Below are 27,075 nucleotides of genomic sequence, written 5' to 3'. Positions count from 1 at the left end.
TGGATTTGTTACTAGACGAGCAGACGTCTTGCCCTGTGAAAGTCTACAGACGTTATAGTGCCGTCGATTGTGGTTTGATTACAGCGCAGACGTTACGTCAACGAGTAAGTGAGGGAGGAAGGGACAAATTGCTCAGCAAGCGGAGTTTTTCCATGCTTTCGTGGCTTCCTCAAAAATGGTTAGGCTACTTTTCTTATCCACTTATATCCGTTGTTTTGTTTTACACAGTTTACTTAGCGCACTTGGATAGCAACTTGTTTCATTACTTCCACACATAGTGAATCCCTACTCAGCTCAAGAGACCCTTTTCAACTCCATAGTTTCTCAAGTTATTCGAACGATAGTCACCGGCCGTGGTGGTCATCACACTGCGATGTTTGTATTTTGTTTTGCGATATTACAAAGCCTTTAAACATTTACGTTTTATTCGAAAAGCAGGTTGACTCCAAAAAAGCCACTATTTTCTGTCGTTTCCAACCCGTTTAACAAGACGCTTTACATACAAAAGGCTCAGTTATTTTATGATTTGTTTGCGGTTTTTACAAACTCTTTACCAGTTTAGCGGCCTTTTCAGAGAGAAACAGCATTACTTTCATTAAACTATTTACGTTCAAAATATTTTTTTTTGGATTAAAAAAATGTTCAATTCGCAGGTTTGGAAAGCGATAGGCTTCGTTATTTGCATATTTTAAATTTCAGGCCAGATTTGTTTTGTTTGTTTCAGCCTATGTTCGGGAACCCTTCAACGGAAATAACCTGGATGCTACAAAAGCAGCCACTTAAACTGACGTTTCGGAAACAGCTCGAAAAGACGGCAGTAGTGGTATTAAAAATTCAACACTTACGCAACATCTGCTGTTTTATCGCGGCCGCTCGCCAACTGCGCCGCTTAATTTTCAAGCGAGAGAACACTCAAGGGCGATCGAATAGGGCACCAACGGCACTCCTTTCAACTGTAGCACCGCCGACAAAGCCACTCGAAACAATGGCGGTATAGGCCGTGAACTAAATCGCGGTTGGAATATTGCGCTCACTTTTTTTCTGAAGGACTCACTTTTTTTCTGCGGTTTAACGGAAAAGCGAAGGCAACGATTTCGCCGTTTACGGAGCCAAATTACATAAATAAATAAAACAATAGCGTTTCGCATTTTTATGTCTTTGAAAATACAAGCACAAGGCCAAAGCAAGCCTGTAACCACCTTACAAGACTACGTTGAACATAATTTTCAACTATAAAAGTTTGGCTTGTATTGCGTAACACTTGCTGTAGCTGTACCTGTACGTAGCTGTCAGTCAAAATCTTTAACTTTACAACAAATATCTTATCAACGTAGAACCACGGTCCACCGGAAACGAAATTCGGTTTAAAAACAGCGGACTAAAAGTGCTTGACCTTAACAATGCTGAACCTGTATGTAGCTTTTGGTTTAAGTCAAGCTCTAAATTAACTTTAAAATCGCCTCATAAACGTAGATCGACAGCTACCGGAAACGAAATTCGATTTAAAAACAGCGGACCAAAAGTGCTAGACCTTAACAATAGGCGACAACACTTGCGGCTACGGAAATTAAGCCTTTCTCCCAAAAGCGCTGTGCGTTACGTCAGCGGACGACTCGGCCACAAAAGGCGACTTTTCCGCACGAAGCTGATCTCACGCTTATGCTACGGTGGAGATGATTTGATGACGCATCTAAGAAATAACGACAAGGCACTTTGGTGTTGGTCATTTAGTTTTACGTCCACTTCAGGGTTCGATTTATTATCAAGCTACATTATAGATGCGTGCATAGTGTGACCAAGATTTATTTATTCGCAATAATTTCATTTTGGACTTTTTTTCTTACTGTAAACAAAAGTTGTAGGATTCCAAACCAGCGCCCAAAAGTGGCCTTATCTTACACTCTTTCACGCGGCCTCGGGCTAGGCAGTCGCACAACTCATATACCACTACAGTTCGTCGCGGCGTGGAGCGTTTTACCATATTCGGACCTTCCGTCGGTGACACAATTGCGTCGCTGTTTATCTTTCGGGCGCGCGGACAAACATTACGGAGCCGGCGAAAAGGGGAAATTTCCCTTGGGGGACTGGTGCGATTTTTTTTCACGCCTTTTGTTTGAAAACGCGCCGACGCCGATGGGATTGTTTCGCCGCCAAGCAGGCATTCCTTGACATTATGTTGGAAATGAGGTGCTAATTTTTTTTTACAGACACGAAGAACGACACGCGATAAAATGCTTATTTTATCTTGCAGTGGTTGCTGAACTGTAGGTATTCCAGCCTTCGTAATGTGGTCAAATCTGCGTTACAGTATTTCAAAGACAGCTTACTAGCAAAGTAGTATTCAGCCTTATTACTCTTTTAAACTGTTTGAATATATCTATCCATTCAAACTACTACGCCTTATCTTGTCCTTGGGTACACTATGCACGGATCTGTAATGTAGCTTGATAATAAATTGCAAAGCCAAAAAGGTCGAGTAGATCGACAGCATCTTGATTGACATCAACTGAAAATGATACAAGCTCGTATCGAAACGTCTTAATCAAGATGCTGTCGATCCACTCGACCTTTTTGGTTTGCAATTTATTATCAAGTTATCTTGTCCCGTTTTATCATTATCAGTTATAACTTGTCATAATTTGATATATATATATATATATGTGTTTTTCAAGAGGGACTAGAAATCCATTAAGTTCTTCGCAAGGGGAATTAATACCAAGAAGAATCACTGCTTTAAAATATGAGCATCACAATCCTATTCGATTGCGCCATGATGCAACAGAAGAACAATTGTAAAATAGGTGGTTTCACATTGAACATATCTCTCTCTTGAATAGAAGTATTTTTAAAGCTTTATGACGTGTCACTGTCATTAAAGTTCAGGTTCGACATGGAACTTAAAATATCACTTTACACACGATTATTCCACCCGGTTATTGCCAAGCAAAGTGACGCAACTTCAACTTGAATGCTCAGCAATAACAAGATTACGACAACTATAAACCACAACAGGCACAAGTGGCCAGCCCAAAGCGCTGACAATTGCGAAAAATCACAGCCCAGTCAGCATTGTTCTTACAGCAACAGGATTGGCTAAGATATTGTCTAGTTTACATAACAACCTAAGGCCTTTTCCAACGTGGGTTCATAACTTCCATCGACTTAGTCAGTTATAAGGTCACCTAAACAATAAAGTCTCTCTAACATTTAGCATTTTGTTTACCTGCTTTTATCGCACGCCATACGTGTATATTTGGCATATTGGCGTTTGTAAGGCTATATGCCAGGCACTGAATTTTTTTTCGAGCAGCCTGCAAGCGCAGCGTTACGTAACTTGCTCCATTCTAAATAACTTCAGGTAATATGTACAAGAACACACTTGACTATACAAGAGCAACATTTTACTGCTTTTCAAATAATTAAATCAAAGTATAAACTAAAAGACAAACTTTAAAAAGTTTTTTTTAATTCGTTTCTGCAAAAATAGGGTAGGATATATTCTCGGTTGATTTAAAATCCTCCCAAAACAATTGGGACTCAAAACCAGTGCGTTTACAGTCATCTTACAGCCCCCACCTCAAAAAGAGTGGAAACGTCAAGTTGATTTCAGCAAGGGTAAGATCCAATTTTACGTGGGAATTGCACTTTTTTTGCAGTACAAGTGACAATAAAGATGATTCAACGCCCATGTCACAGTAGATGAGTAATATTCAACCCAATAAACAGCATCAATATTCATACGTTTCGTTAAAAGCTTCCACGAGAGCCATAAAATCCGACTCTTGAGCCCAAACCAACGTGATAAATGTGTGGGTCGCTCGTGGGGAGAAGCATTCTGCGTCGATAAATCATGCAGGTTATTGCACCGTTGAGAAGAAGCGACGAGGGGGTTCAACGGCATTAATGAGGTGAAGGACCAGCGGTACTAAATCACGGCTGAAGGGGACAAGCCTTCTGCCCATCGATCGACAAATCTGTCACCGATGGACGTTGGTCTGTAACAACGCACCGATCTCGCTATGTTCGATTACAGTTATTCAATTATAAAATTCGATTAAAAATTGGGTTGCGCGTCAACAATCGGTTTTCGTCACGACGGAGGTTGGCAACCTTTTTATGCTTTGTAAACCCAGATTGAACTTTTCCTTGCGGACGAAATGATCAACCTTAAGACCAGGGCAGGGAGAAGCATTTATCACTTTGTTGAAAAGGAATAAAGAGATATCCGATAGGTAAAAATGCTACCTACTTCTGTATGGGCTTTGATATTCTTACCACGTCTTACTACAACCTCCAAGCATTATGCTCCAAAATTTCTTACTGTTTAACCACAATGAGTCACATCTTACACATGGGTAGATAAGAATATCGCTCAGTATTTTCTTACTCACATAACTATCTTTGATTTATTCTGATGTTAATGAAATGCCACTACGCTGTCAAAGCTCTATCAAACTTTTGACTTGATTTTACAAAATAGGTGATAGCATCCGAGTGTAAACCGGTAATACTTAGTAACTTAACAAACAACGACTGGTTTAAATCGTACAACGTGGATAAATTACGATTATTCTGTCAGCTTTTCTGATTCATGCATATTATTCGGATGGCCTAGACGTGTTTTATCATGAATTTGCATCTAAGATATTTCAGGACAACAACAACCCTGCTTGCAAAGACCCACTGCTCATTCACTGCTGGACAAAGTAGAGAAATCTCAGACACCGTCCCTCAAGACACCTTAAAAAGACACTGAATATACAGGGCTGAAAAACTGGCATCTCTTGCGTCCGCTATCCGCTGGTACGACACATTACGGTTCAGCAAGGTAGAAATACAGAAACGATATTTGGAGTTTCGTTCGGGGTAACTTAACAATAATAATGGAGCAGCGTGCCCACGCTTGGATTTAAACGTCGACGACTGGTTTCACGCCCAACGAAGCTCTATTTTCTTTTCAACGATCGAAAGCGAACCCGTGCCGAGCGTTTGATAACATGTATATTGGCGCTGGGGCTCTTTAACCTATTGGTTGGTGCGCGTGTCGGCGACTATTATGAGGCAACCATCCGTGGAGCACCTTTCAGACGCTATATAGGTCGTCTGGAGTCGGAAGTGGTGATAAAACTGGCTGGTTTGTATGACCACTATACACAGGGTGTTGGTGGCATTGGACGTTAAGGTTTTTTACAAGGTTACATTTTGTGTTTTTTTCGCACTTGCCCAGTTCACATATTTCCATTTCAAAAGGCAGCATTTTGATTTTGATTTATTTTGGATGACGAAACTAAGCCGTTGTGAAACGGAAGGGGAAATCGCGATAATTCTTGTAAGCATTATATGACAGACATAACAGGCCTAAAAGATAAAAAAAAACTAAATTACATTTTCCCCGACTTGGACTGACATCAAATCTACTGTAAAGGGCGGCGGTCACGCCCTTTTGTATATTTCGGATTGATAACGAAATCTGTGATTTTTTAAATAACAATTAGAATTTTTTACCTCTGTGAATACTTAGTTATAGTCTTTCATTTGTTAAAAAATGAGATAAAATTCCGCTAAAAAAGGAATTTAAGTTCTAGTGCGTTTATTATAAAAGTGCCAAGTTAATTGTTAAGCTCTTAAGCCTAACTACTTTCTATTGCACTATAACTTGTCACAAAACATAAAGCTCGCAGAAACCCCCTTTTTAATCAGCTACACAAAAAGATTATACATTCAATATTTATTATCCTTATTAAACAAATTTAACTTTTATGTTTGTTATAAATTTTCTCCAAACAATTAGTCTAACGAAAATAATACAGTTAAGCAATGCCTTGAACTTGCTTTCCTGAACAGCATGCAAGACAATCTATTCCTATTCTACAATTCCAATTGAAAAGCTCTAACTGCGCAAAATTGAGGCAAAACAAAACCGCAACAACCTACACTTTCAGTAGGGCAGTCCTCTTAAAAATAAAACGTAGCCAGCCAAGCGAGCTCCCTGGTCGTTTGATCAAAATACTCGGGCAAACTACGACAAGTTGGGTCAAGTAAGCGAGACCCCGGTTAAAGAGTCGAACCGGCGCACCTCAGTCGTACTTCGAATGCTTGACGCGCCAGAGGTATGCGACTGCACTGGTGCATAACCGGCTATCTCAATTTACTGCACAGGATAGGCGCCGGCTAACAGAGAGTATGGAATCGCCTAAAAGGTAATGGTTTTCGGGTTTCGGCTGCTGTCTGTAGCACATCTCTAGGTTGCCGTACAATTTTTTTTCAACAATTTTATGAAAAACTTTTCAAGAAAATTGGTTAAGTTTTTTACCAATACCTGAAATTCAACCGGTCGACCTTTTTTGACCAATAGTTCGAAAACCATCACCATCAGTATTATTTACATCAACACACTAATAAAACTATTTGAAAAAAGTTCTTTTTGAAATGAGGCACTTTTCTCAAAAACCAAGACTTAAACATCGGGGTTTTCAAAATACTTTTAAAGACCTATAACAAGTCGCAGACATTTTAAGATTCAAACCCTCCGTAGCAACTCTGGATTTTCATGCTTGCCTGTTGGCGATTTCATTAATGTAAAAGTTTAAAATTACAAAACATATTTTGCCAAAAAACGTAGTTGAAGGTGCTTGGTTGCATTTTGACGTTATAATTTCGTATGACGGCAGGCGACAACAATACAATTGAGTTCGGTTCTACATTTCTACAACTACATTATAACACATGTGTAATCCTCCTGGTAAATATTTGTAACATATCAACACTCTGAATGTGAAATAAATGATTTCCTTTACGTATGTTTAAAAAAGTTTCGCTTATTCACATTTTTGTCAATGGTGGTATAATTAGTTTTATATGAGCGGTCCCATACAAAATTGTCGTGCGTAATCCAGGATAAAAATATAGTTAACTCTGAACATCGAATACTAACTCGCCTAACCGATCGATAAAATATGAAACAATGAAAAAAAAACAATTGGAAGAAATATTTTTTTACAATCCTGTGCCAGTCCTGAAAAACTTTCTCTACAATATGTTTTTTAAAGTGTAGCTGTTTCGCCAATTTAAAGGTGAACGGGCCTAACGGTAAACCACCATAAAAAAATTCAAAGGTCTCTGGTCGGGTGGAGTTTCTCAAGTTCAGTGGAGACCGACATTTTTCGTCCCATTAGTCATTTCCGCCCAACGCGCCAGCTCCCTGTATAAGCGAAAAGTTCGGCTAACTTGGATAAAGACCGCAAAGGTAAGAAAGGAAATGGGCGACGCCGGGCCCAGGTTGCGTATTACCCGCGGTTTGGTTTTTACGGGACTTTCGTCTAGAAATAGTCCGCTAGCAAGAGCGATCTGTCAAACCGGAAAAATCTATGTATAGAGTTTTAATGACCATATCGGACACATGTTAAACTATATCGACCGGGTCAAGTTTTTCCTTCGTTTTCCTTCAGCAACGAACTTAATAATTTTCCTTTAAAACAACAAAAAATTAAAAAATCTGACACTATACGTTTCGGACACAAAGAACTATATATGAAATGTTGAATATTCTACAATTCGCCCGACAGCTTAGAAAGAATCGTTCTCAAAATAAGTTTTGTAATCGAAAGACAGAGTTAAACTAAAAACACAAAGTTATAGGTAATTTCAACTTTTCTGAGTTCTTTACATGGTAGTTGCTTACAACTTTATCCAATTATTCGAACAAAAAACTTGTTACTAGGGCTATCTACAAACACAAATCACTAGGATGCTTTGAAAAACGTCTCCAAATAGCTGTACAAGGCTGCAACTGAATACAACAGGCAGGACGAGCCACCAACAAAATCTGCCCATCTGTCAAACGGCTTCGCCCTGCGCGACTAGCGACCCAAACAAATGCTTTCAGTCCGACTGGGAAACATTTGAACGGCAAGGCTTCGGGCCCGTGATATGATATGTGCTCGCCCGCGTCGCCCAAGCACACTTATAAATAAGTTATGAACGCGTGCACAGAGACGACAGGAGAGCTTCGCTCGCCGCTCGTATACAAACGACGTACAGCAAAGGATGATTTGCAAGACCTTAAAGGAACTAGAAGCCAAGTCACAAAGCCAAAGCAGTAGGACATCAGGTGTGGTACATCTATCCCATTCCAAGGATATTCAAAACATATCTAGAGCCCTTAAAAGACTTAAAATTGCATCACTCGACTTCAAAGTAATAATTTATAGTTTAAAAAATGGTTAATAACTATGTCAGTTTTAACACACATAACCTAGGCTCCGCATACAATAAATTCGAAGACTCTTATTCGAATACTTTTGCCAAAACAAAGGAAACTTTAAAAACTTTTTTATATGCAAATTAATTCAAAGACAATCGAAGATATTTCAAGACTCGAAGACAATGTGGCGACCCTGACCCTGATACACAGACGACAAACGTAGCAACAGCGACTTAAGCGGCCGCAAAGTAGACTAGATTCCAGTCAACAAAACTGGGAAAGCAGAATCATTTTGACAAAATCTGTAAGTTTCAAAAACAGACACGAAAACGGACAAGAAAACGAACACGAAAGTATTATAAGCCGTTTTTTAAAAGCTATGTAAAATGAACATTTTGGTCGAAACTTTGGCTAATTTGGAAAGGAGCATAAAATTTTATGAAATGTCGGTGTTTTTGGCTCATACAACAGATCGCGCGTTCACGTATATATGTGTGTGTACGAGCGTGCGAATATCTTTGAGAAAATTGATCAGTCGCACTCGTAAGTTCTGGCCGTCACATCGGCAAAACTTTTTTCGAGCGAGAACCTTGACGAATCGAAAAGGATCCTAGGATCATTCGCTTTCTAATTAGAAGACGTCATTTGTCGGCGGCTGACGTATCTTGTGTTCTTGTTCCAGAGAGATAGGCTTGCGAGCAATGCCGGGATAAAATGCAATCTTTGTGTTCTGAATGCGGTTGGAAATTGACATTTTATCGACCGTACTATACAAGCCAGCTTTGCAATGGTTATATTGTAGGCATAGTGTTTTTAACTGTTTACCACGGCCAATAGTGATTCATATGAGACAAATAATATAATTTATCATATTCTTAAATAAGTTAGGAAGTATTGCCTAATTTAATTTTTAGGTAGAAATACCTTCACAGCTAACCATTTTAATAATAAAACGAGACATTGTTTTTAATCTTTATGTTACAATACTCTGTTTTTGAGAAAATGTTGTATTTTTAAAACCGGCAAACGGTTTGTCAAAGCGTAGTTTAAATGTTCATGTAGCCTACGCTTCAAGCAGAAATTGAAAACGGCTGTTGTTACTACGAGTTCAAATGCAATTCATATTTGTCCTATCTCGTTGCTTACAGAACACAAAACGCCAAATCACACAACCTGTAAACGACTAATTCACAAGGCGACATAAACTGGCACTGGGTTACTTCAGTAGCTTGCCAACTGCTTCAGAAGCATTCCATCCTGAGGCCTGTAAATCCAACCTTTTTACAGAAAACCGCAACACACCCTTTAGCGATCCGTTGAATTTTTACTCGAACGACAAACCAAGCCAAGCCGGTCGCAAAAAGGCGAACATTAGCGCCGTAAACAAACGAGCAATACGCTTAAGCTATGCTGCCCTGAAAACTTCCAACTACGCCTTGAAGTGCAGGCGGGCGACATAACTTGTTTGTACACCGCTGTTTCTGGCGAACAGCAAAGGCCGCGATATTTGCCTTTGATTTTTTTTATTTTCAAGTTCGCGGCGCCTGGCCCGCGGCTATGCCGATCGCCTAGGCTTCTGGGCCAGAAATTCCGCAGCACCGGCAATTATGGGCGACGGACAAGCCGGAAAGAGGCATTTCTGCACTTGGACGCCGTGCAATTAAAACATTCTTGAGCCCACAATGGAATAAAAGTCGCTTGTTTCTCAGCTTTTCTAATTGCGCGTCGGTACAGATTAGCCGGTTGACGCTATAGCGACGCGTACTTCTCTAAACACAAGAAAATTTGAGTTCGAAACAGCACCCTGCCAACCGGATTCAGCTGGCATCTGTCATTTTGCGCTATTTGAAACTAAATACGAGTAAGTAGCGTCAAAAACCTGTGCGACAAGGCTAAAGGCTCAAATACAGCGGCTGTCAGGTGAAATATAGCTTGCATTCGTGATTTGGCACTCTTTTGAACCAAACGCGACTCTGGTAACGTCAAAAACCTGCGCACCACGGCTCAATTCCATGTAGTTTTGACGTTAGGCCGCAAACCTCGACCTTTTAAGTAGCAAACAAGCTCAGCCCATCTTGCGCCGCGTCACAATGCCCATTGTCGACGCACAAGGGTCATTGTGCACAGGTCGATACAACAGAAATTGCCTCACGGCAAAGCGGCCGATTTCGGGCGCGTTCGAGCGTGAAAGTCGTTCGAGCGCGACGGACAGGATGACGACACAATGAGGAGTGTCGAGTGATTGGATGGGCATCCGAGGTTGACGGTGGACTATTATTACAAGAAAATGGGACAAGATAAACAGTTTATATTGTAGTAAAGCACTGGTTCCTAAGCTTTTTCAGTCACAGACTCATTTCAAAAAAAATTCTTCGTGGCCTCTTTGTTTAAAAAAAATAATATCCCTCATCATAATTTTGTAACACTAGATGTATAAATACCAGTTGACTTTAAGTAAAATATTGTAATTCAGTTCTTATAAAAAATTCCTAAACATAAAACGTAACACTTAAGGCCGGTTGTCTTGCACAAAAAAATCGGTCAATTTTCCAATGACTTCCTGTAACATTTTTACACACCACTGGGTTGGCAACTTCAGTAGAGTAAAGTTAAACAATACACATTTGCGTATATTTTGAGGGGATGCGATTTTGAGCGATTAAGAAAACTGCGGGGGAAACATTTTTAGGCTTGTTTTTCGTTTGGTCTCATTACTTTAAAAAGAAACAAAACGCTATGGAAAAAATAACAAACACTCTTCGCTTTACGCCTTTTTCTTTAGCGAAAACAAATTAAAATTCATTCCAACAGTGATTACATAAATAAACGACTGGTTATCGCATCAATTAGGTCATAAACGGTCAGTAGCTCATTCCGTAAAGCAACGCTTCGAATTCCAAACCCTGTATTTTAAGCGGCCAAGTAAACAAGCCAGAAATACCGGCCAATTGCACAACGCGGCCAAAAAAAGAGAGCCGACCGTTCTCAATGGCCCGAATGACATTTTAGGAACGACAATGACAGGATATGTGCAGATAAACGGCAGCACCTAGCGGTTTGCAATGACAGAGGGTTTAGGTGCGAAGAACGTCTGACTGAATCTAGTTTGCTCATTTTAGCGGTTTTCCCACCATATTGCCTTTTCCAATTTTTCGGAACAATTGGCTGTTTTTTCTTTTTTATTTCGTGCCACATTAGTTAAGGCAATAACTTTCAACCGTGGTTCCGTTAAACATCGTCAGTTGTTCCGTTAGAGAGTTATTAATTTTGCAAACACAATGATCTTGATTGGCTTTTATTTTATTAAAGTATTTGTCCACTATCACCAGTTAGCATTTTTTATAGTGATATGCCTAATTAATTGTTATGTAATAATAAGACTTGTTGCGTTATTTAAGGATTGTAATACAGCCTGAATATAAATTTTGTGCTCGTCGAAAAAGGACCAGGTATCGCAGTATCGCACTATAGACAAACCTGATTTTGTTGTCTTGTTTATTGCAATGCTTTATTTACAAACTTTCGTTGGTGTTCCGCAAATACATTGATTACATAAAGTGTTCCGTGGCCCAAAAAAGGTCGAAAAGCACCGAGTTAGGTGTTTAGGCACTTGGAGCATAATTGAATGTACTTTTATTTGCTTTTTCGTTTCCGATAAGCAGTTTACACAGCCATATTGCATCATTTTTTCATTCCAATGTTGTTGTTTTTCGTACACAGGGCACAAGAAAACGATCGTTATAAATGAACTGGTTGAGTGGTTACGCAAGCCAATAAAACCCGATAAAAAAACTGATGACATTCTTTAGATTCACGGCAGTCTAACTGCGAGATTGTAAGCCACGTCTTACGAGGCCCTGGCATTATTACGTCACAAGAAGAATCGGGGGCAGGAAAGCGCGTGGATAATGGAGGCTTGTTGACACAACAATGTATTAAATGGAAAGCAGCGGGGAAAGGCGTTTGAACGAAAGGGTCCTGGAGCGTTGAAACGTTAGCACTTCTGGGCACAGGGCAACACACAAGGGAGAAATGTGCGATGACTGTTACTCAACTTGCGAAACAATAAAAAGGCATGCCAGGTTCTCGAAAAAGGGAAGTAAACTCCCGAATGACAATTTGCTTGTAAGTTACCTTCTGAAATGATATGACGTGTATACTTTAAGCTGGATAACAAACGCTTAAAAAAACGCCTTGAATTGGCTTATAAGTTACCTTTTGAAAAGACAACGCCAATGTTTAAAACTTGATTAAAAAGGTAAAATAACTATGAAGTTCTTACAAATAAGAAGTAAAAAAACGCGTTAAGTTTGCTTATAAGTTACCTTATGAAACGATATAACGCCACTGTTGGAAGCTTGATTAAAAAGGCAAAATGTCTGTAAACTTATTAAACGAGAAGTAAAAAAAGGCCTTGAATTTGCTTATAGTTTACCTTTTGAAAAGACAACGCCAATGTTTAAAACTTGATTAAAAAGGTAAAATAACTCTGAAGTTCTTACAAAAGAGAAGTAAAAAAACGCGTTAAGTTTGCTTATAAGTTACCTTATGAAACGATATAACGCCACTGTTGGAAGCTTGATTAAAAAGGCAAAATGTCTGTAAACTTATTACAAAGGAGAAGTAAAAAAAGGCCTTGAATTTGCTTATGGTTTACCTTTTGAAAAGACAACGCCAATGTTTAAAACTTGATTAAAAAGGCAAAATAACTCTGAAGTTCTTACAAATAAGAAGTAAAAAAACGCGTTAAGTTTGCTTATAAGTTACCTTATGAAACGATAACGCCACTGTTAGAAGGTTGATTAAAAATGTCTGTAAACTTATTACAAACGAGAAGTAAAAAAAACGCTCTGAATTTGCTTATAATTTACCTTGCAAAACGATATGATTTGAAGATTTAAAGCTCAATTAAAAGCGCAACTTATTTAATAGCAAAACAAAGTTTATGTAATTACCAAGCCAATTTAAGCACCAAGGTTTCAAAAAAGCAAATTTGACAAATCACAAAAAGGACCTTGTAATCCATAGTTTGGGTGTTTTAATTTATTAGAAATAATTTAAATATTTATTTTGGTTTAATTTATAATAATAACAAAAATGTGGTAAACAGCAAAAATCCAAGTTTCCCTAAAAATCTATCTAACAAAATGCCAGTCCTTCCATGGGACTTAAAATCTGATATGAAGGTGCACCTGAGAACCTCTTACAAGCAGTTGCCAAAATGTTTTTTAACAAAAGATAAAAGCATCAGATAACGGAACTGCAACTGAACTGCCAAGCCCTATTTCAAAAGGGAACTGCCACTACCTCAAATAAAATTTAATGACCCCACAAACAACAAAGCAAGCCACAGATATTTCTACCTACATCAGAGCATCTAACATTTTTTTTATACTAAAGTACACACACACAACAATGTAAGACACAGCTATGTAGGAAAACCTTTATAAAACAATTTGCATTTCAAACTAAAAATAAATCAGGGTTATTGAACAACTGTTATACTAAAGTAAATTCATAAAAATGTAAGACACAGTGATCCAGAAAAACCTTAATACAAAACAATTTGCATATTGATTATAAAATAAACCAGAGTTATCAAACAACTATCATACTTAAGAACATCATATAAAATTTAACCACACAGTGATATATTTACAATTTGATTAAAAAACAAACAGCTGTACGTTTTATTTAATTATCTACACCAGGCATCAATTTTCTTCAGACATTCCTGAGGTTATTAACTGGCAGCAGGCAAGAAATGGGTTTTGGCAATAACATGTGGCCATGTGCCTGGTAGGAGTTCAATAATAGCAGCTGCATGAGGCCAGAAAAGGAGGATTAGCATTCTCTGGCTGATATTAAACACATCATTCACAGTATTGGCTTTAGGTATTATGACCTTTATAAACTGATTAATTGTGAGTTGTAAATGTTATTTTAAATCATTTCCCAGCAAATAGCACAAAACAAAACTATAAATAGGCACAATCAACATTTTAGAAACGTAAATTTGTGCGAAAAAAGTATATACATTATTAATATTGGTTATAGTAATATCACTAACTAGAAAAAAATTCCCACAAACTGCTGGGAAAGCAAAGAGAAAAAATCTAGTGAACTTGGAAAATGATTAACAGCTCAGCAGTTCAAACACAAAACCCACATCCAGACAACCTATTTGAAAAGCTAAATAACCATCCCAAGCTTTGTATTTGCACAGTGAAAATGAATGCAGGTTTAAGCAGTTCAATACTGGCCTTCATCAAGCACTGCCTAAATCCACACAATAACTTTCAAGAGCATTTTGTTTCGCCACCTAATGAAAGCACTCACAACTTACCATTTGAAGAATGTCGTCTTTTCTTGAAACCAAAAGGAGATCAACTTGGTCTGGGCTGAGAAATGAAACAGTATCTTAATCCCAATTTCCAACAAAGAATATTAACCAAATCAAACTTTTTTAAACTAGAATCACTTTTAATTATATACATCAATTTTATATTATCAACACAAGCTCCATGTGTGTATATTCTACAACTTAAAGTTAGATTTATGCTGCCAGACAGACAGCGAACTATGCTGGGACTAGTGGATTAATTCCATTATATAAGTATAAATATTAAAAATGCTGTTACAGTAGTTGTTTTATTAATCATCGTTTATTCACAATTCTAACGTTTTAGGCAATAAGGCTTTCGATTTGTAAAACAAGCAACACACAATAATACCTTTCTTTGACTAGATGAACAATATCTTTGTAGGATTTTCCAGAAACACTTTCTCCATTCACAGATAATATTCTATCACCTTGAAAACAAAGACATTATGCTAAAAAATAAGCTTAAACAAATACCAAGCTCTTTACAATAGTTATGGTAGCCATTCAGGTCAGATATGAATAAAAATAGCTTAACTTTGAGGTAACCACTATTGTAATGTAATACCAAAAATAGGTCTTTAGATATTTGGTTTAAATGTCAAACACCAAAAGTTCACTAAAAACGAATTTGCACCTTCTTGAAGACCGAACTTGTGTGCCGAACTGCCCTTGTTCACTGTTTGCACAAATGTTGTTTCAAGAGGCTCGCCACGACAGTTCTGAAAAATTATGATACATTGCCACAATTAGAGTTCACACAGATATGCCGAAAGTTCCCGAACAAGTAAATGTGCTGTTTTACAAAGTAGTTACAAGTAAATGTAAACATTATTTTATTAAAGATCTTATATCACAGCAGTACAGTATCAAAACTGACAGTTCAAACTAAAAAATGGCACTAATACCTTTTCAACAGACTGGTTTGGATAGACCAAGAAGTGGCGAAGAGTGAAACCAAATCCATTGGGGCCACGCTGCAAAGTTACTTTCTTGGAAAACTGATTGTATCTTGATTCCATAGATGTAACTCACGAGAAGAAAGATATGAAGTAATTTACAATTGGCATCTTCGTTCTTCACCAGTTGTTTTATCAATTGCACAGTAATAAATAAGCACCAAATGTATTTCTGTTTTGAAAAAAAAATATGGTCATTCATGTTAGATTTACCAATAAACTTATGGTAGATGTTTAAGCAACTTGAATTTAAACGGCCAGAATTAAGTTACTGCGTAAACTTGAGCACCTGTAATAAAGTTACAAATTTGTGAAAAAAATGAATACGGGGCTAAAGTTGGTGAATTTAAATGCGTTTTAAAGAGATTTTTAGAAATACTTGACCATGGTTGAGAGTGCAATTACTTCTCAATTATGCTAGTGGTAGGCCAATTGCCAATGAAACACATGTATCTACATGCCCGGATCTTTATGAGTTAATGCAGATGCAAGGCCAAAACAATCAGGGTAATCAAGTGCACCCTGCTAGTATAAGAATATTAATCTTTTTTCAATATTTTTCGCTGAAAGTGTGATTGCTGGAAAGATGTAACCAATACAAGGACTGTGTAAAAATTTTCAACTCTGTATCGATACAGAGTTGAAATTTCACAACTTTCGGAGATATTGCCCAAAACCTATTCCAGCGCGCCAAGTTCGCGCAGGTGGATTTGGGTCTGTTAAAAAATCTCACGAGTACACATGCCATACTTTCCACAGTGATCTATGCGTATGATCACTTACTAATTTATGAAAACATGGATAATTATAGTTAAGGGACCAGTGGACATAAATTGTTTTTTTCTGTATTGAGAGATAACTAAATCATACAAAATGAAGTTTAATGAAATGATCTGAGCATCCATGCTTCCTGATTGCATTCCAGTCCTTTTGCCAACAATATTTCACGTGGTAGGCTAGCCCAATGCCGCACCTATGACACATTTAGGCGCTCTTTCACTATTGTACGTAAAAATTAATAAGAAATTTTTTTTCTTCAAATGCCGCATACCACAACACATAGTGCTTGGGTTAGGGTGCGGGTTAGCGTTTGGTTGAGGGTGGGTCAAGTTATTATTAATAATAAACATAATATTACTTGACCCACCCTCACCCAAACGCTAACCCGCACCCTAACCCAAACAATAGGTGTTGTGGTATGCGGTAATATTATTTTTGTTTTTGCATAATTTTCTACGTACAATAGTGAAAGAGCGCCCACATTTAGCATATAAGATTACTGGCATAAAGAATTTATGACAAAAAATAGCTTTGTGGGTGTAAACTATTTTAGCATAGGATACCTGAATTCTCAATCAAGCTGAAAGACTAGTTTAATGTTGCTTGAAAAGGAATTAAATTGTTTAAAATAAGCCATAAAAATGCATCCAATCTAAAATAATGTGGTGCGTTTCTATAACATTCTGTGAAACAAACAACGTAAATAAAATCCACCGATATCCACAAAAACAAGTAAATAGGTCTATAATATTACCACAAAAAAGCACTGCCCTGGCCTGTGTGTACTTACAACAGAATGTGCATTTTAATAAAAAATAGGTAAAATATTAAAAAATAATAATAACTTTCTAGTTGTTCCACTACTGACAAATAATAATTTTGTAAAAAATGTGTCACGAGTCTCAGGGCATATAGTCTGGTATAAAAGTCAATTATATTTCAGTCTGATTTACAACGAATGCATTCAACATAACTGATCACCACAAATAGTACGCACTAAAATGAAAACTGCAGGCATTTGCAAACAAGTGACGCGACTTTTTTTGCAGTCGCATTCTGTTCAACAACTTGTTCCAATTTTTTTAGGATGTTAAAAAGTGTTGCTTAGCAGCGCTCCTTGCGGTTGCTTTTGTCAAAACACAAAGTGTTTAAATTTGTAAATTTGTTGTCGGTTATTTGTTTTTTCAGGTTCAAACAAACAAATTTATAGCCGCTTAGATATGTTCTTGCGCAATTCAACATAACTATTGTTAAATGAATTAACATTAAGGTTGAAATTCTTTGTTTAACTAATAAACAAACCAAAATCAGTCAAGTGATAAAACTCATCCGTGTGCACTGTGCACTATCAGCAAGTTTTGTAAAACAATGTTGTTTCAAGTTTTAATGATATATTTCGTTTTTTCAACTAAAATAAAGGACCGGTAACCCTCAGTGCAGTGGTATATTTTGGGTCGGGGTCATGTCAACGAAATTTTTGCCAACTTTTACTATGTAAATGCACTTTTTTGTGCTTTGCGATGTAAGTGTGCTTTTCCCGTTTAGGAAAATCTATTCAGCCCAAACGCGCGATGCAAAGTATGACATGTTGTGCAGTGCGACTTATCAGGTTGGAAGCTTTGGATATTGCGTATGAGAGATATTTATATTTTTCTTATCCAGTAATACAGGTTAATGTCGAACACACTGAGCCCATGGTCTGCATTCTGTGACAGGTGCACTGCACACCCGATAGTTTTTCTAATAAAATCAGTGGTAGGCTACACATAAATTGTCATATTGCGCCTCTAAATTTTGAGAAAAACTAGTCTGGTAGAATTTCCAATCCAAGGTGTGCAAAAAAACATAATTGCACATCTGCACACAGTGCACAGCTTAAAATTTGTTGTTGAATGCACACTGGAAATCTCCACGTAAAATGCCTTGAAATGCAGACTGGCTATAGAAGCACAGATAACAAATTATGTTACGTCATGTGCATTAAAGATTTTAACAATATTTTGTGTTTCAGGTATACATCTTACATTTATAATTTTACAATGGCTCAAGTAAAAGATACAAAGCTTTCATCAGAGGATTGGGATGCCAACTGGCAAATTGGGAAGACTGCATTCCATCGACCAACGGTCCATGATGACTTAATGAAACATGAACAATTCTTACTTCCAAATCCTTCAAGAGTTTTTGTTCCTCTTTGCGGCAAGACGGTTGACATGAAATATTTGGCAGACAAAGGGCATGAGGTTGTGGGCTTGGAGTTTTCCGAAAAGGCAGTTAATGAATTTTTCGAAGAACAATCTCTAAAGTATCAAAAAGCTTCAAAACCTGGAGCGCCGTTGCAATGCTACAAGGCAGATAATGCAAGCATATCAATCTTTTGTGGAGACATGTTTAAAGCAAGTACAGAGTTAATTGGAAAGTTTGATGCAGTTTGGGATAGAGGAAGCTTTGTTGCAATAAACACTGAAGATCGTCAAAAATATGCCTCAATTATGAGACAGCTTGTCAATACCAATGGCAAGATATTGCTAAACGCATTTGAGTATGATGCAACTAAGTATGGTGGTCCACCCCATAACACACCACAAAGTGTTGTTGAACAATGTTTTGAAAGTTGTTTTCAAATCAAGTGCCTTAACAGTTATGATTTCATTAAACCTAACTTCAAAGAAAAAGGTCTTGATAATATGGTGATTAAAAATTACTTGTTGACGCGTATTCAGCCTTAGTGACTTTCTTTAAACCAAATTAATGCTAATGGTGTGTGGTAGTAATTTTGTACTCACTAAATACGTAACCCACTTCAATTATGATTTTGTCACTATTCTTTGCTATGCTGAACAATCCAATATTTTTTTGAAATTGTTAGAAAATACAATTTTATAAAAAAAATATTTTGTCATGATAGTAATCCCAAGAAAGTCTTTAAAACACAACATTAAAATATTATTATATCTAAAAGTTTTACAGAAACGGTATGCTGTATGACAACAACAAACTTCTTTTAGATTTAATCTGGTGAACGTTAACCCACAAACTCTCCAAATTGCAACTATTGTTAAGACTTTAAATTCCATTATATTGAACAATATGTGATTCTTTTTTATTGCGTAATGTGTCACATTTTCTTCAATTGTATGCTTTGCTTATTTAAACCAAATATATACATTTTTTTATCTGTGCTTTGTGCGATTATCTACTGTAACTTGACTGGATATCTACTGCAAAGTGAGCACGTGTCATTTCCTGAAACTTTAATGCAATTGTACACTCTCATTAACAAAAGTAGAAAAACTTATCTATGTTTTAGCAACAGGTACAACCGTATACAAAATATTAATCAATATTGTTATGTAATGTATCCAAATCAATCACAGGGAAATCAGGGCTATCAAAATGCACAGGGGCCCTTCAATGACCAGTATCAACAATCTTGGCAGAACAATCAGAGTTTTTCTGCTATTCCACCACCACCTCCACAATCTATGCCACCGATTAATCAAAACCAAAACTTTAATGCATTCGCATCTGGTGCTCCAGGCAACAACATGAGATGGCAGGGAGGATATCAACAAAATAATTATGATAAACAGCAAAACAACTGGAAGAATGATGAATATAATTATGATGGTTATGGTGACAATGGACATAATTTGTACAGCAATAAAGGAAATAGTGGTTTTGATAACGTTGGGTATGGCAACAGTGGTAGTGGTGGTACATATGACGATAACAGAAATGAAGCCGGTAAAGGATATGGCAGTTTTAGTAACAATGTCAGTGGGGAATATGAAAGTTATGGTAATGATTCTGGTGGAGTGTATGACAGTTATGGTAACAATTCGGGTGGAGGTTATGACAACTACAGTACTGATTTTGGTGGTGAATATGGTAACTCTGGTAATAATTTTGGTGACGGATATGATAACTCTGGTAACCATTCTGGTGGTAGATATGGCAAATATGGTTATGATTCTGGTGATGGATATGATAATTATGGCAATGATTCTGGCAGTGGATATTATAATCATGACCACAATTCTAGACGTGGAAAACAAAATTTTGGAAACCATCCTAGAGGTGGACCACCAAATTATGGTAATAATACTAGAGGTCGGCATAGATATTATGGCAACAATGCTAGAGGTGGACCACAAAATTATGGCAATCATAGCAGGGGTGGTTATGGAAATTATAACAGGGGTGGTTATGATAGAAGGTTTGGTAATGGTGGCCAATGGCACAATAATGACTATGAAGAATCGAACATGGAATTCTACCATGAAGATGATTACAGACACTTTTCTGATCGACGAAATAGCTCTGGAGATTACTACAATGAAAACAGAAAAAGGCCATATAATGATGAAGAAAGCAAGGAAATTGAAGGTGGAAATGCCTATAAGAAACTTGATAAGATTAAACAAGAAAGGCCTCAAAATGATTTTGAAAAGGCACTGGAAATGAAAAATAGAAAGGCCAATATTGGGAAGCAGATTCAACGCATGATCAGAATTTTGATACAATCTGTTTCTAAATCCCTGAACAAGGTCTCGATTGAACTTTCTGATGAGTTGCATAAATCTTCTCTGGAAAAAAAGGAAAGCTTAGATTTTGAAACTGTGCAGACCAATGAATTAACAGATTCCACTGTTGAAACGGTTACAACATCAGTTTCAGAAGAGGGGAAAAATGCTGAAGAGGGTTCTGGCGAAGAATTAATTGACAGAACCAAACCAACAGAAGGTGAGCCATCTCCAGAAACCCATGAAAACAAACCAGAAGATGGATATTCTGCTAGCGTTTTAAAACCAGACGAATCAGTTGAAACTACCACAGAAAGTAAAGATAAAGTACCAGCCAAAGAAAAGGTTCTCCAAGAGCAAGTATTGCTGGGTACAATAGCATGCGGCCAGTGTGCAATGAACCTGTTATTTGGCAAGAAGTTTGACTGCTGTCTTGTGCTCGTTTATAAAGTAAGACTTTTACTGTTTTGATAGCTTCCCTAAAATATTTTATAAAGGGCTTGAAAAATGTTTCCTTTCTTGACTTATAAAGAACAGTGGTTCACAAAACTTTTTATAACTGAGTAAAATAACTTATTTATATTGTAAATAATCATGGGAGACTTATTTATATTATAAATAATCATGGGAGACTTGGATATACAGTTGCGCACTATTAAGTATATAACTGACAATGTGAATGTGAAGGTATTTACCTGTTGCCACATCCCATCGAGTAATATCCTCTGGTGATTATCAAGCTACATAAGAATTGTATTGTATTTGGTACTTATGGAATGATAAATTGTAAAACAACATGGCTGGTTTTCGTAAAATGTGCTTTTTTTTATTACTTAACTGGCTGAAAATGTTTAGAAACCCAACCAATGATTTAGAATATTATTTTTAGTTAATTTTGAACATAATTTTTAACTCAAAAATGTCACTCAGTATATGCGGTGTGACAAATATTTATGAAACTGTTTGTGATTAAATTGCAGCACAAACCGACCCAAACCTTGTTGAGACGGACACACGAACTGCTCGAAAAGACATTCGAACTCAATGGCAACCTTAAAAGCTACCAACTGGTGCTTGACATGTGTGATGAAACCATCACGGTGGAAAATCACTTAATTGCCGGACTCAAGCTTGTTCTAAGGTCCTTACAAGTTCACTTTGAGTGTAATTTTATGGGACCTACCAAGCCATTTCAATAATTCTGATTTTATAAAATAGATAGTTTTATGGAAATACTAATTTCATATTATGAATAGGTTTACTTCTCCGGAACATTCCGAGGATTATGTTGAAGAGGAAAAAGACCAAGAAAATGCAAAACCTAAGGATGTCCAGCTTTTGGATGCGAAAAAATGCAAGCTGGCTTTGTCCATGATAAGAAGGCTCCGGTGGTACCACCATCAACGTCAGGTAAAATTGAATGTTGTATACTAACTCTTGGTCTTTTAACTAACAGTTAACAAACACTTAAAGTAACATATATTGTCCTCTTTTTCCCCATGGTTAGTCTACCCAGCTTTTCTTGACCACTGTGTGACAGGCAATGGAAAATATTCTAAAATATAAAACTTACGTTTTTTACTTTATTTTGGGCTTGACTCATTTATCTCAATTATATATACCTGCATACCTAAATAAAATTGCACTTTGCTAGCCAAACCGGCCACCACATTTTTAGAGGTCTACAGATGTGTCTATAGAATGCTTTAACTGATTATTCTGTTTGTAAGATATGTATTTATATGTTACATAAAATGTTGATGTAAATGGATGTTTTTAACATTATTTTTTTGTAAATAGATGCCAGGTAATGAGATGTACTTATCTCTTATTCGACTCTTCATGGGCCTGAAAGCGCAAACTAAGTGGCGAAAACTGCCCCTTTGGGTAGTTATGGTCCTGATTCCTTTAGCACGAAAAAGTGCCGAAATGCAAATAAAAAACAACACTGACACTGATTCTCACATTGATTACGAAGACACTCAAATTGTCTTTCAACGCTGTTTAGAAAGTAAGTTTATTTTATATCACATTGGCTGTAAAAGAAAATTTTATGACTGATTTTAATGGTACCAAGATGTGAAATAGAATAATATTTTTTCTTCTGCAGTCACAGCTTCTCCCAATTTTTTTTTTTATGATACTCCTTTACAAGTCTCTTGGCCACGCAAACGAAAAAAATTTTGGAGAAGGCCATAATAAAAAAAGTTTAAGAAACCCTGTTCTAACTAAACAGAGAAGTAGTACGAAAATACTTTATTATTAGGTATGCAATGGGTAGTCTACATTTTTGCTTGTATGCTTGGCGGCTTGTCTATTTGTATTAAAATGTTTCCACTTTTTGTTCTGCAGGCATTTTCGTTTTAAAATTGTTATTGATTCTTGTAAATTGGACAAAACTATAAATTTTTAGGCTGAGATATGTTTATACTTATATACAGATAGCAATTTGCACTGGTGTGCAGGGTTTTTTAAGGTTTGGTTTGGGTGACCGCTAAGTAGTTTTAAGAGACCGCAAGTGTTTCATTTAAATACCAAAAAGTCCAAAATTTGGGAAACCGCTGGAGAAATTTGGGGGACCGTTTCGGTCCCCCAAAACACCTTAAAAAAAACACTGCTGGTGTGCATTTTAAATAAAAATGTTTGGCAAATTGATATCATTTAGTTGGCATGTCTAGTCTAGAGTTTGTCACAATTTGATTCAGCGCTGCGGAGTCGGACTTGAGACTCGGCTATAAAACTATGCAAGTCCCACATACGCATGTGCAGTTCCTAAAACTGATATTACCACCAACTATAAATTGTAAAAGTGGAATAACAAAGGGTAGAATATTTTCTAACCATGTTTTGTGAGTAAATCAGTTATACAACACCCCTATGACTGGATTGCTGAATATCCACCTTAATTTAATTACGTAAATGGATGAAACACATAATGTAGAGTCGGACTCGAGTTAGGGGCTCTACTAAGTCCCACATCAGACTGAGTCGGACTCGGGAGAAGTTATGTTTAACCGACTCCGCAGCCCTGATTTGATTTCACCTCTTTGCACGACAGTAACCAACCAAATGCTGGGTGGTATATAAGGTTTTCGGACCCCCCCCCCCCCCCTTTTCGGAAAGTGACATTAACGTTTATTGTTCGTTTTTGTCAGGGTTTACCTCACCGTCCGAAGCTGCGTGTTTCTTTCGGTTTAATTGGGTCACACGTCTTGCTAATGCGAAACCAAAATCAAAGGCAAAACGCCTTTTTCGTTTCTTGTTTGGTCGACCGTAAACGCAGGATATTTTTTTGTCTTTCGCCTTTCGTTATTCGTTCGGGTGGGCTGATGAACAAGTGGATGTTCGACAATTAATAACAGTCAATCAAGCGGTCGCTGTAATTAATCGGGCCCGCTGCCTCTTTAACAAACTATACACGAGTCCATTTAAAATACTTTTTGAGTATTTTAACTACGTAAGTGCGAAAAATTTTCGCGCTTCGCGCGAATGTTCTTTTTACGTCCGTTTTTTACGTTTTGATGCTGTCTATTGAACTAGATTAGCGCTTCTCTACCGTTGCGCCGTGGAAGGCTGCCAAGTGCCTCGCTGCCAAACGGAAAGCGTATTCAAAAATATTGGACATATATTTTTCAACATTTCTTTTATTTTTATTTTCGGCAATGTAATAAAAACTTGCAAGAAATTTTAAACAATGCCATTCCCCCCCCCCCCAAAAAAAATCGCGCTCGCTTCGCTCGCTAGGTGTGTACTCAGTTAAAAACGTTAAAAACACTGAACTAGATTAACTATTGAAGTGGCATTTTGGCAGATGTTGCGCTAATGAAATAACACCAGAGAAAAGCGATCTTCGTTTAGTATTGCAGGTGGCGAAAGACGTGCTTTTAATTTAGCGTAGTCCCGTAAATGGATTTACCAAAATCGATCACATATATTTCACGGACTTGTTTTCGTTTTTCTCCTGAAGTTAACGATTGTACACTAAGCGGTTTCGCAGCTGGCGCCTGGCAGGAGTGTCAACGATGTCCGTGTGACGTTGTTATTTGCGTCTAAAAGTTTGCTTTTGCTGGACGTTAATTGGCTGTTTCTGATGATTTTTTTTATTATTTATGACGTCATAACAATCGCTGTTTTATGACGTCATATCTGTCAATATTTTATGACGTCATTTACGTCAGACGGAAAAACGGGAATTCCCGAAGTTGAAAATTTGGGACCCCCCTTTTTGGATTTCTGGATACGCCCCTGGTTGAGGCCATACGCTTTTATCGTCGATAACCGATCCTAAAATTCATAAGCATTCGCGGTAATTTTTAAACGCCCGTCACTTGCCCAATTTAAAGTGCAAGTGAACGAAATTTCATCAAGACATTTCTACGAACCTTATAATGCCACAGAAAGAAAAAAAAGTAAAAAATTTTATTGTTGAAAATATTTCAAATTTAACATTTGTTATGCGTAATATCGAGTTTTTTCATCCCACCAACATCCGACCAAAAAAGACCCAAAAATAAATTTACGCAACTAGAGACCAACAAAATCGAATAGCGCTTGATAATACCTTTTCAACGATGCCACACATGACTCGGTGATAGTTGATTTCGTTCACTTGGGCAAGTGACGGGCGTTTAAATATTACCGCGATCGCTTATGGGTTTTAGGATCGGTTATCGACGATAAAAGCTTATGGCCTCAACTATCACCGAGTCATGTGTGGCATCGTTGGAAAGGTATTATCAAGCGCTATGCGATTTTGTTGGTCTCTAGTTGCGTAAATTGATTTTTGGGTCTTTTTTGGTCGGATGTTGGTGGGATGAAAAAACTCGATATTGCGTAGCCAGGGAGGCCATGGCCACCCAAAAATTTATAAATATTGTACTCTTAATAACAATTTGTTTTGTAGCTTTTATAAGCAGTAGCCTACCACAACAGTCGATCACAGGCATGCCACACCTTCAATTGTCATGCACTGTTACGTCATAAACGATATACTCATTAATACGTTTGTTATAGTAATGTAGTTTTACTACTTTTTAGTCGTTTTGTTTTTATCTCTGAATGTTTTTTGAGTTTATTTATTTTTTTATTAGTACTATGCCGTTTTTGTGGCTGTTAAAGAAAAACGTGACTCGAAAAAATGTGTGCCTCACCATCTAGGAACCTCACCGCACGTCACTGGTCACAAGTGTATCAGCAATTTAAACACTTTAATTCATACACTTGGCGTTATAAAACTGAACGTATTGTTGTACTGACCGGAAAATTTACCAAATCATTTTATATCTCACGCACCTATTTCTTGCTCGGTAGTCCTAAGCAACGGCGTGCTGCTGGGCGAAGACCGCTGCATCCAAGATCCAACAGAAAAAAACGGCGCCGACATAGCTTCCTGCATGGAACCCCAAGATCGCGAATCGATAACCTCAACGGCGATGGACGCACTCCGACATCTGGCTATCAACGACATTGAAGGTGTTTTCTACAGGAGGGCCGAAGAAGAAGATATGCCCGAATCCAGTGAAGCGAGACGATCGCCCGGGCCTTCCGCTGTTCCCGACGTCAAAGCGTCACCTCCGCCTGCGCCGGTCGTTGAACCCGAAACCTTCGACGTTTCGGAGAGCGAGTGCACGGTTAACTTTGCCGAGATGAACTGAGCGCGTTTTCTGTTCGATTTCGTTTTACCGATATTTTATCGTTTCCTTTGTGAAATTATTTCTTTCTATCTTGATTTGCGACCGTTTCGATGAAACACTTGTAGATGGAATGCCGAATTAAACGTTTAATTCGATTTTGTGGTGACCTCAATTCAAGCAGAAGATTAACTGGGATTTCTTTTCTGCGATTTTCACTGTTTTGGTTTACCCAGAAGCAGTGTTGCAATGACTTAAGTCAATGACTTGACTTAAGTGCACTTAAGTCACTGTTTTAAATGACTTAACTTCACTTAAGTTTTTTGAACAAATGACTTGGGTTGAAATAATGCATTTCTTCAAGTATTTTATTTTTTATAAAATTGAGCTATTTGTCGAAATTTTTTACAAAAAACAAATTCCTTGCTATATGTTCCGTTTTCCTTATTTTTTAGTTCTATTATTGTTCTTAATTATGTGAGTTTAGAAATTCTAATAGTTTAACGTTTTATTTTTGTGACAAGGACATGACTTGAAGTTGACTTGCTCTAATTATGACTTGACTGGGACTTAAGTCATTTTAAAATGACTTGTT

General features: G+C 37.3%; 2 protein-coding genes across 2 annotated transcripts in view; one reads left to right on the top strand and one right to left on the bottom strand.

The window, feature by feature from the left end:
* Positions 1-15,709, bottom strand: part of LOC146164928 (uncharacterized) — a 51,158-nt gene extending 35,449 nt beyond the window's left edge. Inside the window, exons 1-4 of the mRNA XM_083381425.1 lie at positions 15,494-15,709; positions 15,223-15,307; positions 14,938-15,016; positions 14,550-14,604 (exon numbers count right to left, since the gene is read on the bottom strand). Coding sequence (XP_083237551.1) covers positions 14,550-14,604; positions 14,938-15,016; positions 15,223-15,307; positions 15,494-15,607 — 333 coding nt within the window. The 5' untranslated portion in view covers positions 15,608-15,709. The remainder of the gene's footprint in view (positions 1-14,549; positions 14,605-14,937; positions 15,017-15,222; positions 15,308-15,493) is intronic.
* Positions 15,710-19,052: 3,343 nt separating this feature from the next.
* LOC146164927 (uncharacterized) lies at positions 19,053-26,632 on the top strand. Its single transcript, XM_083381887.1, has 5 exons — positions 19,053-21,300; positions 21,831-21,991; positions 22,107-22,260; positions 22,651-22,861; positions 26,161-26,632. The coding sequence occupies exons 1-5, from the start codon at positions 19,438-19,440 to the stop codon at positions 26,502-26,504; spliced, it is 2,733 nt and encodes a 910-aa protein (XP_083238013.1). The 5' UTR covers positions 19,053-19,437; the 3' UTR covers positions 26,505-26,632.
* The last annotated feature ends 443 nt before the right edge of the window (positions 26,633-27,075 follow it).

The sequence above is a fragment of the Ascidiella aspersa genome, chromosome 2 (assembly GCF_963924565.1).
Source record: "Ascidiella aspersa chromosome 2, kaAscAspe10.2, whole genome shotgun sequence".
NCBI lineage: Eukaryota > Metazoa > Chordata > Ascidiacea > Phlebobranchia > Ascidiidae > Ascidiella > Ascidiella aspersa.
The sequence above is the reverse complement of the archived record's forward strand: the minus strand, read 5'-3'. Positions and strand labels throughout refer to the sequence as shown.

What these genes read in the sequence shown, in the direction of transcription:
- LOC146164927 (XM_083381887.1), top strand. Translation starts at nt 19,438, where the DNA reads ATGTGTCACATTTTCTTCAATTGTATGCTTTGCTTATTTAAACCAAAT. An exon ending in GGACTCAAGCTTGTTCTAAG is followed by an intron (nt 21,992 to 22,106) that starts GTCCTTACAAGT and finishes TATTATGAATAG; the next exon opens with GTTTACTTCTCCGGAACATT. An exon ending in CTTTCAACGCTGTTTAGAAA is followed by an intron (nt 22,862 to 26,160) that starts GTAAGTTTATTT and finishes CTTGCTCGGTAG; the next exon opens with TCCTAAGCAACGGCGTGCTG.